Source organism: Procambarus clarkii, chromosome 25 (assembly GCF_040958095.1).
Source record: "Procambarus clarkii isolate CNS0578487 chromosome 25, FALCON_Pclarkii_2.0, whole genome shotgun sequence".
NCBI lineage: Eukaryota > Metazoa > Arthropoda > Malacostraca > Decapoda > Cambaridae > Procambarus > Procambarus clarkii.
The window spans coordinates 2,528,631-2,544,508 of record NC_091174.1 but is presented as its reverse complement, the minus strand read 5'-3'; the positions used below and the strand labels follow the sequence as shown (position 1 = coordinate 2,544,508).

Sequence of the window (15,878 nt, the reverse complement as noted above, 5' to 3'; positions counted from 1 at the left end):
ATTAGGTGCTTTTTGGATTTACTTTTGAATTAGGCATAGTTTAACTCCTTAGGGAGTGAGTTCCATTGACTAGGTCCCTTTATTTGCAAGGAGTGTTTGCACAGATTTAGTTTGACCCTGGGAATATCAAAGAGATTTATTTCTGGTGTGGTGTTCATGGGTTCTATTATATCTGTTAAGGAAAAGTTTCATATCAGGATTATCATTTAGGAACAAGATTTTGTAAATGTAAATAGCATAGGAAAATGTATGGAGTGTATGTTTTGCCTTTTTAGGGATTTTAACAGAGGGGCTGTGTGTTGCCTGAAGACAGAGTTGGTTATAATTCTGATAGCAGATTTTTGTTGGGTGATTATGGGGTTGCTGTAATTTGCAATGGTTGAACCCCATGCAAGATTGGGATAGATTAGCGAGTAGTATAATGAGAGGGAAGCAGAATGGAGAATATAATATCCGATTTTAAGAGTGTACTGACGGTTTTTGATCCTTTTTTTTTTTACCATATGTTGTATGTGGGTGCTGAAGTTTAGTCTCTTGTCTATGTATAGGCCAAGGATTTTTCCATCATTTATATGGATAATGTTAACATTGTCTATCTGAAGTTGAATTTGGTTTGATGATTGACTTCCAAATAAAATGTAATAAATCTTTTCTATGTTGAGTGAGAGTTTGTTGGTTGACATCCATGAGTGGATTTTTTTTAATTCGTTATTTACAATAATATTTAGTGTATGGGGGGTTGGGGTCTGAATAGATGAATTTAGTATCATCAGCAAATAGTATAGGTTTAAGAATGTTGAGACACATTTGGCAAATCATTGATGTATATAAGAAATAGGAGATGTCCTAAGATGCTGCCCTGTGGCACTTCTACAGTTAATGGTAGAATGGGGGAGGTTATATCATTGATGGCTACATATTGGTGTCTGGATCTGAGATAGGATCAAATATAGTTCACAACAAGGCCTCGGTTTCCATAGTGGTGAAGTTTAAGTAAGACGTAGTTGTGGTTAACAGTATCAAAGGCCTCAGGTCAATGAAGAGGCCAATTGGAAACTCGTTTTTGTCAAGGGCTGTGTAGATTATATCAAGTAGACTAATAATGGCATCGTTAGTACTCTTTTTTGGGGACGGAAGCCAAACTGGCAGGGACTTAATCTGTTTAATTTTACAAGGTATGAGTAGAACTGTTTGTAAATAAGTTTTTCAAATATTTTTTAAGAGTATCGGAAGATTTGATATCTGTCTGTAATTGTTTATGTCAGTCATAATGCCTCCTTTATGATCTGGATCACTCTTGCTTTTTTTTAAGGATACTGTATCAGTAAAAGTATGACATTCTAGAGATTTGTTGAATAGCAGAGCTATGGCTAGTGCAAGGACATGAGCAACACTTTTATATACGATAGATGATATTTCACTAATGTATTTTAAAAGTGTCAATGGTATCAGAACTGTCATGTCCAGTTTGCTATGTTTTCAGCCCTGTGACTCTCAACTGTTCTTCATATAAAAGTCTACAGTATTTAGTTCTGGGATGATTTGTGTCCTCTTAATTCAACCTCACCTCAACTGTATAATGTGAACAAAGTTACTAAACAGGAGTCGAGTTCTGCATTAAAGTACGACACATTGTGCAATAAAGACAAAGCTTCTAAAGCAGTCTTCCTAATCAGCCCCTTTTAAAAAATCTAGTGCAATTACCAAAAGATAAAAATTATCACCAAATTTTTCTAATTTTATTGAAATGCTCTAATTTAAAGAAAATTATGCACCTCTTCTACAATAAGAGATTAACAATATACAAATCACTACCCCTACATAAATTTAACAATCAACTCGTCTAACTATTAGTCCAGGTAGACCTTTAATTTTACTCATTTTAATTTATTTTCATCGAAATTTGCAAACCAGTTATCCAGAAAGCAATATGAAGTACTGGTACTGTACATGTATCCAAACACAACGGACAAAAGATTTACACCAATCACCAAGAGTTGTACAATAAAACACTATTCCAAAAAATATGCTTAATATATATAAATATAATAAATATATTTATAAATACTGAATATATATAAATATTTATAAATATACTATTATATTAATATAATATATATATATAAACATACATATATATACACACACATGGTGGGTTTCACAGTTGAACCCTGTGCTTTGCATGGATCTCTTTCAACTAATATTAACTTAAATAATTGATATCACAGTTCATCCCTAAATGTTGTAAGTATACCGGCATTTGGGTCTTGCAGCCAGTATTTAAATGCTAGAAGTGCAACATTTTTTGCTCCAATTGCACTCATCTCCATTGCACTTCCTGCCCATTCAATGGCATTCACATAATATACTCCTGGAAGCAATTCAAAGTTTCCCAATTGTTGATCGGAATCGTAGTGAGGATACGCTAACCAATCAATCACATCGGTGGAGTTGCGTTTTTTAAAAAATATATCCAACTGTTCCTCTCCTAAAGGCACCGAAGAAAATATCTTCCACACATCTGGAGAATTTGTCTTATCATAATTATCAACAGGGCATTGCTTTCCAAATGAATTAAAGATGAGCCCAGGATTTGATACTAAAATTTCATCAATGTCATCTTCTGGTGTTAAAAGGAGACTTTCAGGTCTAACTTCTCCTTGTACCATTGTACAGAGAATTCTTTCATAACGTCCTGGAAACTCCAAGTCCTTTGTAAAATTAACCAACTTAATTGAACTTTTATCTTTGGTTAGAGGTGCAGCAAAAATAACAATGTCATACTGTTGAGTTCGAGGGTCATAGGAAGAATTCATCTCTGGGATATTAGGATTCCCCTCGGTGAATAGATTTTTAACTACTGTCTCAGTTGAGGTGACCTGTTGTGGAAGATATATTCTATTATAAGATTGAGTAAATAGAAAAATTCATACATATATACTAACTTGTTCATTTAGAAAAATTTATTATAATGTGTAGTTTAAATTTTATTCTTAGATAGCCATAATAGGCCATAAACAGAATTTTTGTGAACACTTTTCCTCTTCCAAATACCGACTCTGTATACTTAAGAATAATATTTAACTACCTACTTCACTCTCCACCCTCATGATTCAAAATAATTAACAATATCAACACCAATACAGTAGTACTGTAGGGTGGACTAAGTCTCTATGTTCAGTGTCAAAGGCAGAAACAGACCTTGAAAGAATCCTCATCAAGATGTATCTCCAATCTGCCTTTTGACATCACAACAGGGGAGTCAGACGAGTATCACATTACTGTTATGCACATAATATCTGGATCCAATTATTCATGCTTAAATATATAATCCTACTTGCAGGCCGGTTATGAAGGATAATATCAACCAACCACCAGAGAGTTCAATTTGCATTTGTATTCATACATAACTTTGCTGTGCAATTGGCACAGTCTTTAAATTATTTTAATCTTAAATTAAAACTCCAGTGAGCTGATGGAAATACAGTACCCTGATATACTGTAATTTAAAAACGCAGTAAGCTAACATGAAGTAACTGATACATGTAAACCAAAACAGAGCAATTATGAAAACTTAAAAAAAATTACTTATATAAAAATATGTTAAATAAAATGTTACTCACTGTAAAATATCCCTTATTCTGAGCAACCTCAGTAACATAACGTCTGAGATATGCAGCATGAGAGTTGATGAGCAGTTCCTCTGCCACTCTTTTGTTACCTCCTAACACTGACCACAGCTCTTCATCAGCAGCAGCCACAGATATAGCTCCTGTAATAAATCAATTATTTTGCAACCAAAATTAGCTAAGAAATTTTCATTAATATATCTTATGACTTCAGTATATGGCTTTGTTATATTTTCTACAAAGCTCAGTTCAATTGTGAAATGGGAAATTGAAATGGGATGAAATTTATCAACTACTGTGATGTATATCTAAAAAAACAGAAATAATTGTTTAAGTTCTATAAACAATAAAATAACCATGCTTTCCTTTGCATAATCTAGATCGTCTACATAAATTACCTACCAGAAGGAATACAGAATTATTTATTTATTTTTTTTTTTTTATATACAAGAGTTTTTACATTCTTGTACAGCCACTGGCACGCATAGGGTTTTGGGCAAATTATATGAACGTGTTTGCAGATGATGCTAAGATACTGGAAAAAATAGGAGACTCGGACAATTGTCATGCCCTTCAAACTGATCTAGATGAAGCAAGTGCTTGGAGTACCATGTGGCAAATGGAATTTAATGTGAATAAATGCATGTTATGGAACAAGGAATTGGAGAAAATAGACCACACACAGAACTTACAAATTATGTGGAAGGGAATTGAAGAAATAACAAAGAGAGATCTAGGGGTGCTTTTGGATAGTAAACTGTCACCAGTGTAACACGTAAAGAACACTGTGAGAGGAGCGTGTGCGTCGCTATCCAACTTCAGGATCGCTTTGAATGACATGAATGGTGAAATTACTAAAACTGTTCATGACTTTTGTGAGACCAAATTTGGAATATGTGGCAGTTGTATGGTGCTCATACCTCAATAAACACATCAATAAACTGGAAAAAATGTAAAAGCATGCTATAAAATGGCTTCCAGAATTAAACATAACAAGAGTTACAAAGTGTGGCTAGAGCCGTTCAATATGCCAACACTAGAAGATAGAAGAAAAAGAGGCGATATAATTACCACTCACAAAATACTAACAGGAATCGACCAAATTGACAGAAATTCCTAAAACCAGCCACTTTAAGAACAAGAGGACACAGATTCAAGCTAAGGAAACAAACACGCCAATAAAATATTAGGACATTTTCTTTTTGCAAACAGTGGTAGATGGTTGGAACAAGTGAGAAGGTGGTGGAAGCCAAAACCATCAATAGTTTCAGAGCATTATACAACAAAGAGAGCTGAAAAGACGGGACACCATGAGCGTAGCTCTCATCCTGTAACTACACTTAGGTAATTACAAGTCTGTACTGTTTTAGTGTTTTGGGAAGACTATGATCTCTCCCAAGGCTTGAACTTCAAATGGTTATCTGTGACCTACAAAAATAAAAAATCTCCATTTTTATTTAATGGCTTATATCAGCAGTTAACACTTACAACATATTGTACTGTACTTCATTAGTGCTTCTTACACCTGTTTGGAAATACATGCTATCAAAAGTGTCCCTAAATTTATAAACAAAACTAAAAACTGGTACCCCAGAATCACAAAGTAATCAGCCAAAGCCTTATAAGATGGGGAGAAAAAAATACTATCGTGAAGTATAATAATAAACAAAAACATTAGGCATTAATCCTTCCCCTCCCCCAGAATCAAATCACAAGAAATGCAAACCCTACCCAGATTTAAAAACAAAAGTTGGTTCTTTAAGAGTGACAACATATTTGGTACCCAGTATGTGAGAAGGCAAATTGACCCTTTTTTTGTGACAGAACTGCATCTGCTGGTGCACTTGGGTACTAGTGCCTTTGTTGACACTGGGCAAACTAACACTTAACTCGTTTTTTATCATCTCTTAAATCAAGAAACTGTGTTTTGTGTCACCTATACTTTCTGGGCAGTTTCTGTTTTGAGTCAATCTCTGATACCCATGCTCATTTCACCCATATGAACAGAGCAAATTCTAGTTCTGATCAGTATGCCTGCACAAGTCCAGAGGCCTGTAGAATCACAACTAATGTTCTGGCGAGTTACCAAGGGCCACAAGTGCAATTTTTATCATTGTTTTGAACATCTAGAAAGAGGTTTCACATCTGGTACAGTTTGGCAAAATATCGGGTTTTATAAGACGGAACTTAGACCCAGTACATGCAGCCATCTGTTGGCAATAAAAGCAAATGTGCTAAAATTACAGTCCAGAATGTCCCCTCAAACTTCCCACCAACACACTTTCCTAATTCTAAAACAAATTAGACATTATTAATGTATATAGTATTTTGTTTTGAACATCATTATATGCTGTGTGAGAGTTTAATACTGTATAGAATTAAACATATTGGAGTTTAATTAAAAGCATAGTGATAACTTTTTTAGATTTATGTCAAGGTTCTTTAGTAATTATGCACATGGGTTGTATTGTATATATATATATATTGACTGTCTTGGGAACATTTGTGGCTTAGTATAATGTTAAACAATACTTTAAGAAAATTAATTTCTTTATTTTTAAAGAAAATTTATTTTAATGTTAAAGGAAAGGGCTAGATGTCTAATTACATTAAAAAATTTTTTTATTTGAGTTACATTTCTGGGTGGGAACACAACAGCCTAGAGGAAGGTGTAGCCCAAGTGTAACTGAAGACCAATAATGAAGGTGCTCAGCATGAAACATTACTAAGCCTCAAACTTTTAAAACATTAAATGTTTATTAAATAGATTAAAAACTTTTGCTTACCTAAAGCAATCTTCCCATACATAATGGTATAAAAGCACTTGTAACTGATATTACTCACCAACAAATGCATGAATACTTGGAGTCTGTCCATAATTGCACTGAGTAACGGCAGTGATTAATTCATCAATCATCAGTTCATGAATACCAATTTCTTTGAGCCAGGCTGCTAAAGATTTTTTTGTCATCTCCTGGAAGTTGGGGTGAATAGCATGAAGCAAGGAGGCTACATCTTTAAAAGCATATCCTTCCGACTGCAGTTTGTAAATTCTACAAAAGAGTAAAAAATAAATATTTCAGTACTATATTAAACATGCACGAGAGTAAACAGTGATAACAGAAAATGCAGACAAGCAGTCCAGTACACCTAAAATATAATGCTGTGATACCAATTGTGGAGAAATTAGGTGATTAGGCATAGAAATGTTGTTATCCATGGTATTGTCGTTGACAATTTATATGACTCTGGTGTTGATCACTTAATTCCTCTATGTTCAAATGGCAGCCCAAGGAATGCCAAGTTCCAGTCGGGCGGCAGTTGGTGCCTCTGGAGCCCTTTTTCTTGGCTGGCTCTGTAGCTCGAGCAAATGTTTCCTGTCAGCTGTTTGACGCTCCTAGTGCCCCTATTCTCCATACATATACATACATACCTTATATATATTGTTATTTGTATCTAATAGCCAGAACCTCACTACTTGGCCTAGTATACAAGGCTAGTATTTGTCTAACAAGCAGAGTAGGTTTTGGTATGTTCAAATATTGCTTTCCAAATTGGTTTATGGCAATCAGCAATATTATATTACATTAAGAACATAATTACTGGACAGTTATGTTGGATTAGTTTAGGATAGATTAGGTTAGATTTGATCAAATTTGTTAGTTTTAACTCAAATTTTAAAAAATATATATAATGTAATGATACATTGTTAATCCAGGTAGCTACTACAGTACAATATTAACAATTATACTAATTATATTTATACAATATATTGTCACTAACTTACTTGGTAAAGTCTCCCAACATTTCTGCTGTCAACCTATTAAGACGATACATATCCCATCCGTACCGCCAGAAAAGTTTTCCCAAGCTGATAATATCCCAGGCACTATCTCTGAACACATATGTTTCACCATTGAATATCCCCAATTTTCCTTTACAGGTGTGCCTCGGTTCCAAACCTGAAAATTATTTAAAACAATTTCTTATTGTTAATACAAGCAGCAATCAATAAGTACTGTAATAGAATATTGTGAATATTGTATGGCACCAAGGGTATCCATGTATATCTAAGAATAAAGATGTACCAAAATGCTTACATTTGTCAAATTACCTGTACCCGCAGTTAACGAAACATAACATTACTGTAGAGCCCAATGCACATTAAGACTGTCTATCAAACTTTGGAATCCACTATGAAGTAGAATTTTTTCATGCAAAAGTACCAAATGATGATAAACATTCTCAGCTTCCATATCTAGGAATGGAAACACCATAAGACTAAAACCAGCCATAAGCATTGAACATTGAATGCTGTCATTATAGTTTGTGCATACATCCTAATTCTGGTAATATTTCATGCTACAGTATTAATATTCTGTACTACCTGCTTCTAAGTGGTAAAATAATTCACGATTCAATTTTATGCAATAGAAATTTTAAGATGTACAGTACAGGTACTTGTATATATACTGTATATACTTTTTAACATGGGTGGGTACAAAAGTAAGCCTATTGACAGGCTAACAGCTCCCCCTCCAACTGCTTATCTAAAACCTCATCCTACCAGTTATCCTTTTAACCCAATCTGTTAATCGACTTACAACCAGGTTCTCAATTAGCACTGTGAAAACATGGGTAAATAGTTAAGAATCGGTAACCAATTGTTTCTACCCTTCCTATAGGAATGAGTAATGATTAAAGACTAAAGGAATTAAACCTCACATCACAGGAAGGCTAAGAGTAAGGGAGATATTATAACATTGTTATGGGAAATGACAGGGCAAATAAACACATCTTTAAATGGTGGTAGACTAACATTGGGACACACACATGCACATCAAGTATCCAAATGAGCCACAGACACATTAGAAGGAATTTTTTAAGCATAGTAGTGAACAAATGAAATGCACTATAAAGTTACTCCATATACAGATTCTAATGCAGATATGACAGTCCAATAGGCTCAGGAACCTAAACAATTGACTGAAGGCCAAGAGGCAGGACCAAAGAATACAAGTTTAACCCTAGCAAGCATAATTAGGCATGTACTCATGCTCCACCCACTCCTGAGTGGGTGGAGCATGAATACACCCATGTTGAACCCTCTTGTAAACACTATTGTGCTTGCAGGGGTAAACTTCAGCAATTTGGTCTTTCAATTTGGATTTCTGTTCGGATCTGGCAAAATTTGGTAGAAAATTATTCAGATGTTATTTTGGACAGATATCCCAAATACAGGATTAGGTTTAGCAGAATTCAGATACGCGAGCATATACAGCACTGTAGTGACACATGAAATATGTACGATTACAGTACTTGCCATAAACAAAATAAAACCTGACATTAAAAAAATTGAAGTCCTTACCTAATTTTGGTACAAAATTGAGCATATACTGATTCTTTGGATGAATAATAGAGCCGCCAACCTCATACTCGTGTTCACCTATTGGAATAGTGGCCAATCTGCCACCAATCCTCTCCGACTCGTAAAGATCAATTATTACATTGTCTCCAAACAATTCTTGCAAGAAATAAGCTGTAGCTGTGCCTCCTATGCCACCACCAATAATAGCTGTGAATAAAGGCACAAAATACAATAATTAATCTACATGAAACAGCATGCTTTTACACATTTGATACTTTCATATTCTACCAACAGTAACACCCAGTGTTTTTCACATTTATTTATTACAAATTCTCTCAAAACACACACTTTTCAAGTAGGACTAATTCTCCAAGCATATTGCAAATGATTATGAATCAGAATAGATAAGAAAAATAATCAATGTTCTACAAAACTTTAAGAGAGTATACATTTATTATAAAAAATTACACATGTTTCTACAGAAAGTATCTGATCAGCAAGGTTGTAATGTCTTAGCAGGTCTTTAGTACTTTATACTTTGTACTTTGTACTTAAGTACTTTATACTGCCATCAAGTCTTGCTTATCAGGCTATCACCAGACAAGTCAGCTCTGCAGGACTAAGAGCTTAAAACAAATCATTAATAAAACCAGAGGTAAAGAGTTACATTTGAATACGTTTATGTACAAGGCCTAAAGACAATTACAGTACTACTGGAGAAAGGTTCACAAAATTAAAAGTTCCCTAGGTGCCTTTAGGAATATTTAGACATGCACTGGTGTACACAATGGGGAAACTAATAAACTAATGAGTATACAGTGCAATGAATTACCTATTTTTGGAAAGGTTACAGAGATTTCATCTTGCAAGGTCCATGATCTCCTTACTTGAGTCAGGAAGCCCACTAGGCATAGTTTATGTATTTGAAGCATATTGCAGATGTATCTGAATAAACAAAAGAGGTGTAAAGTTTTATTAATAATGCATAAAATACAACATATTTTGTGGACAAGTTACAATAACAACGCTCTTTATGGGTAACAGTGTACTGCAATAACTCTGAAAAACCTTCATAACGTTCATCTTACTGAAACCAGAACACACTGAACAAATTGGAAAATACTAACCCAGACTACTTCTTTAAAAGTTCCAGTGTAATGCATACAAGGAGCAACAACTCCATGGAACTGTTGCTTTAAACCTATATAGGAGCATAAACCCTATGGGTGAAAAAGCATATCCTGTTCTCAGTCTTACATTGTGGCTTCTTTTGCTTGAAACCTTTGCTCCTTGTTTGTGTTACATCTGATTCTTTGAAGAAGTTATCCAGATCAACATCCTCCAAATTGTTCAGTATTTTAAAGGTTTCGATGAAATATGCAATCATGCCTGGTTTGCAGTGTTGTGACCTTGTGGGCATCAACTGTTCCTGATAGGAGAGATGACTTAATAGGATAAATGATTTACCAATTCGAATTTGCAAAGTAGAGGAAAAAAAAGGCACTCCAAATATAGGTAAATATATAAATGACAAGATAAAAATCAGCAATATGCTAAATTAGTTTGTTTCAGTATTTACCAGTGAAGATCTTGCCAACTTTCCCAATACAGAAGCAATATGTTGTACAGGGATGGAGAAACACTTGAAAGTCAAAAGAAAATGAAAACCAAATTAATAAATCAGGCCCAGATGGGGTGTTCAGGAGTCTTTTAAAGAGTATTGAGAGAAAATCTTGGCCTGTTACTAAGCATATTTATTAAATTAATCAACAGAAAGTCCCTACTGCCTGTATGGTGACCAATGTATTCCCAATCAGAGAACTACCATCCCAAGTACCCTGAAGTCAATACCTGTACCCCACGAGAGGTTGATCAAGAAAGCTGAGGCCCAAGGCATTATAGGGATTTTTAAATTATATGAGCCTAGTTGAAAGATAGGAAGCAAAGTCAATGAATTAAAGTTGGAGTGGAGAAATGTTACTAGTCGAGCATCCCAGGGGCTGTTTTGGTAACTTTGTTGTTTGTGATACTATATACGGTAAGTCACCACCTATATGTTTGGGTCAACAGTAATATTGGCAAGTTTGAGGACAGTACAAAAGTGAAGCGATTAGTTTATTCAAACGAGGACTCTGTGAAACTCCAGAAAGTCCTTACAGCATTTAAATCCTAGGCAGAAAATTGTAACATGCAGTTCAACATTGATAAATGCAAAAGTTCTAAGCTTATGACAGTGACACCATAATGTAAAATGTCTTATACCAAAGTTCTTTAAAATTCAACGGAAAATAATAACCGACCAATTCCCAACGAAAAGACTGATGTATACTCGGTATCTGCAGGTTTACTTTGTGTCTAGTCAAAGAACAAAATTTATTATAGGAACAAGAAAAATTACTTGATAGATATCTATTCGGCTTTGTTCTTAACCCAACTGGGGATTCCAGGTTCAATTCCTGTGTGGGACAGAAATGGTAAGGCACATTTCTTTTTGCCTAATGCCTGTTCACCTAGCAGTAAACAGGTACCCTAGAGTTAGACAACTGTTGTAGGGTTGCACTCCGGGGAGGGGTCAGCAGTTCAACCTATGGGGAACCTCGATACCAGCCTAAGGTATGGTGCAGTCATCGGGAGGATGAACCCTTCATGCAAACTGCACCTACTATCAAGAAGAAGAAGCCTAAGGTATATACAGAACTATATATACACAGGCGACATGATCCCAACAAAATGAATGATTAAAATTAATAAAACTTTTTTTATAAATTAAAACTTCATCTTAAGCATGCGTTAGGTGTAATTATCATAGGTTACACAACAAAATTTATAAAAACCAAGTGTGTATAACAATGTGGGTCTTGGGTGATGGCCGGTGTTAAATGGCGCGTCAGTGCTGGTCAGAGCAGCAGCCTCGTCCCTGTCAGCCAGCAGCGGCTCTCCTCACCTCTAGCACCTGACACTACTAGGGTACAGTCACACTGAGGAGACACGCCACTGGATCATCCTTCCCTCCTGTAGGGGCGCAAGAAACTCTTTTTCTTGCAGAGTAATTGGCGAAAAGTTTTACCACCGATCGCTGGTTAGGTTTAATGATTGTGGTATTTTGATTAGCTCATGTTGGTCGCTTGTGTTTCGACTCTACCATCACGTTTTCTTTTATAATCCAAGGTCAATTATTTCAACTTATTATATTATTTGTTTGACACTAGAGGGATTTATCAATTTAAATGTAATTTAGTGACAGCTGATAAAAGGTGAAAAGTGACTAGTTCTCACTTTAGTCTCTCCGTCGGGTCTCCTTATGTTGTTTCCTTTTATTAATTTATTATTATTTATTTTGATTTCTTTATTAAAAGAGACCGAGCCGCTGGGACGTTGATCCTCGGAACCATTACAAGGTAACCACAAGTTAAGGATCAGTAATGACTTGTCATGGCGGATTAGCAGGCAAGTGAACTAACTTGGGCAGTTGCATCAATAATGTGACTGTCAGTGTGGGTCAGACCTTCAGGTCAGTTGGAAGTTTTCGCATATATTAGTCATCGCTAGTGGGATTTCCTTCTTGATCTCTTTGTTACGTTTGGAAATTATTTGTGTTAGAATAAGGAACCGAAAATGAGGAAGTGGTCTAAGTGCCGGAAAACATCTAAGGTTCCCTTGTTTGGAAAGAGTTTGGATAACGTGAAAGAAGATGGAAAAAATATTGCTCTTGTGATATATGTTACCAGCCCGAAACGTTATATTAGTGTCTTTGCGAGAATGATGCACTCTAACCCCAATGAACCTATTTTCATTGTACTCTGACCCTGTCCATAAACTTTGCTTCACATTCCTGAAACCAATCCTAAATTATTTTGAAATTATTAATTTCAAAATTAATATTTTATTATTGCCAAAAAAGATGAAACGGATCAGTGTAGGTTTCACAGTGACTAAAAAACTTTACTCTTGGAATGCTTAGATTTAAATTATGCAGTGTACTCTATGTATACAAATATATTACTATGAAAATCATACAGTCGGTAAACAAAATATTGGGCTACATTTTTTTTTTACATATTCGCTACTTGTAGTGCATGAGGTAGGTACTGGCGGTGTCAGAATTCGGCTCAAAAATCACACTCAGGAGTCAAATTTTCGACATTTCAGATATTTTGAAAACTGCAGGGGGGTTTGGGCAAAATATGACCCATCGCCGTTTTCAGTAATTGGCATATTTTCGGTATAAAAAGTCGTAATTTGAAAATGAAAATAGGTGCAGAGAGTCAGAATTCGGCTCAAAAATCACGCTCAGGAGTCAAATTTCCAACATTTCAGATATTTTGAAAACTGCAGGGGGGTTTGGGCAAAATATGACCCATCGCCGTTTTCAGTAATTGGCATATTTTCGATATAAAAAGTCGTAATTTGAAAATGAAAATAGGTGAAGAGAGTCGGAATTCGGTTCAAAAATCACGCTCAGGGGTCAAATTTTGGACATTTCAGATATTTTGAAAATTGCAGGGGGGTTTGGGCAAAATATGACCTATCGCCGTTTTCAGTAATTGGCATATTTTCGGTACAAAAAGTCGTAATTTGAAAATGAAAATAGGTGCAGAGAGTCAGAATTCGGCTCAAAAATCACACTCAGGAGTCAAATTTCCGACACTTCAGATATTTTGAAAACTGCAGGGGGGGTTTGAGCAAAATATGACCCATCGCCGTTTTCAGTAATTGGCATATTTTCGGTGTAAAAAGTCGTAATTTGAAAATGAAAATAGGTGCAGCGAGTCAGAATTCGGCTCAAAAATCACGCTCAGGAGTCAAATTTTCGAGACTTCAGATATACTGATTGACTTCAATCCCTTACTGATTGACCTCGCTGAGTTTGTGTTGAAAATATTCAGCTTGCCAATCAGTAATGCCCTGGTTGAACGGATATTTTCGAGAGTAACGTCTGTGAAAACTAAACTGAGAAATCTTGAATGGGAATGGGACTTGAGCTTTTGACATCAGTCTTGAGAATCAAAACATATCTTGAAGAAAATGTAACTTGTTGCTCGTCATTTGAACCACTCATGTCAATGCTTAAATATGAGTCTGCAATATACAAGAACGAGGTTGTGGATGCAGATCAAGATCTTGGTAATCTTCAACTGTAAAGACGTGGAAGGACTTCACACCCATTAAGCTTCAAACAGTAAATATTGGTATGTTTGTATGTCCTATTATCATATTGGTTAAATATATATATGCAGAGATAATGTTAATAAAACAATTAAAATCGTTTAATGTACTCTATATATCATAATAGATTACTTTGAAACCCGTATCAGTCACTAAACAAAAAATTGGGCTACTCTTATTACAAATTCGCTACTTTTAGACCGTCAGCCGCTACTTTTAGCAATTTGAATCTGGCGACACTGCTGGCAGTCATTATGGCGCGGCGACGGTCAGTGTCGGTGTGTGAGTGTCCGGCACTCTGGCCCCTCCACCGCCACTATAGTCCAGTACTGGCACGTGACTACCTCATAACCTGCACCCTCAATATCTTACCATCCTGCTGGAGAGATGTCGTCGCTTGTTTAACACCCAGATGAGACTGGTAGGTCAAAACGTGTCTTCAAACTTGCCTCTCCGAGAGTCACCACCCTCACGCTGGGCCGCCATCTTTGTCTCACCAACTTACTGGCTCTGTCCTCTTTATCCTAGTTACTCTTCTTTAATCCTCACCTTTCCTATATTCCTCCCTGCTTCTCGATTATAACAAACACATGAGAATAGGTTTACAGTGAGAGGGGCGACATCAATGGGTATTATATACCTATCTGGCAGACGCTCTCCTGGCCTGCTATTCATCACTCCACAAGAACATTCACCTCCAATCAAACTACACATTTAGCAAACATGAAGGCAGGACGTTGACACCAATCAAGTGCTCCTTACAGGATGCTAAATAATTTGAGCTGCTTATAAAGTTCGATATACATAATCTTGTACTGTATTCTAAAACGTGTAGTGCCTCATGGGGCTACTGTATTTCCATTGTTTATATCCAACACGGCCACATTCCTTGGGTTAACTAACGGTAAAACATTCATGCAATGAACATTAAACCGTTAGCCATACTCCAAAGGATAAGTGATTCATAGGTCAGGCTGCGAGCACCCGCTTCCAACAGCCTGGTTGACCAGACCATCAATCAGGAGGCCTGGTCAGAGACCGGACCGCGGGGACCTTGACCCCCGGAGGGATTGAAGTATCAGGGGGAAAGCGTCAAGCCGTTACGACTATTTCAACGCAAGGTTATTTCCCAGACCTGACTCATTCTTCAAGACGCCCTGCTTGCAGCTAACATGTTTTCTGGACTAGTTTTGTTAGTTTAATATAATGAGATGGAAATGGGGCAACTTGTAATAAAGTTAGCAGTTGCCAACTTAATGTTGTCATATAAAGTAAGTTTTGTTGAAAGCTATCAAATACACTACTGTGTACTGGTTCAAAATTAGGCATATTGTTCAGACAATTAGGAAAATATAATTTTAATATTTTGGAGAGGAGGAGACATGGATATTCCTAATGACGTATATATTGCTTTCTTTGGACTATTGACCGGTCAGTTATGTTTATATGCCAAGTTTTACTTCAACAGCAGCTCACAATAACGTATAGAAAAGTATTAGTTTATTGTATCACATCACCACCTTGAACACAGATTCGAATGAAAAATTGCACACAATTAAATTCCTGATAAAAACGTGCTTTTAGAATCGTTCTCTTCCAGTGGCAAAATATATTACAAATTTAACTTGCATTTTTACTTACATGAAATCCGGCACATTCCGGGAATGTTATAACCCAATTCATAGATCGCTGACTTAATGTTTCCAATAGAGAAA

The 15,878-nt window shown here is 35.9% G+C and overlaps 2 protein-coding genes across 5 annotated transcripts in view; one reads left to right on the top strand and one right to left on the bottom strand.

Annotated features, from left to right (window-relative positions):
• LOC138349497 (uncharacterized) overlaps positions 1-15,878 on the top strand; it is a 691,637-nt gene that overhangs the window by 527,471 nt on the left and 148,288 nt on the right. The window lies entirely within an intron of this gene.
• On the bottom strand, positions 1,727-12,110 carry LOC123756431 (prenylcysteine oxidase 1). Of its 4 annotated transcripts, none has more exons than XM_045739596.2 (7): positions 11,832-12,110; positions 9,830-9,942; positions 8,998-9,204; positions 7,417-7,591; positions 6,474-6,682; positions 3,624-3,772; positions 1,727-2,879 (listed from the first exon to the last, which is right to left on the bottom strand). In XM_045739596.2, exons 2-7 carry the CDS (start codon positions 9,927-9,929, stop codon positions 2,223-2,225), a joined length of 1,497 nt encoding a protein of 498 aa, XP_045595552.2. In that variant the 5' UTR covers positions 9,930-9,942; positions 11,832-12,110; the 3' UTR covers positions 1,727-2,222. The 4 variants fall into 4 exon arrangements, with proteins under 4 accessions (XP_045595552.2, XP_045595551.2, XP_045595550.2 ...); XM_045739595.2 differs by having other exon boundaries at positions 11,846-12,110; XM_045739594.2 differs by having other exon boundaries at positions 11,942-12,110.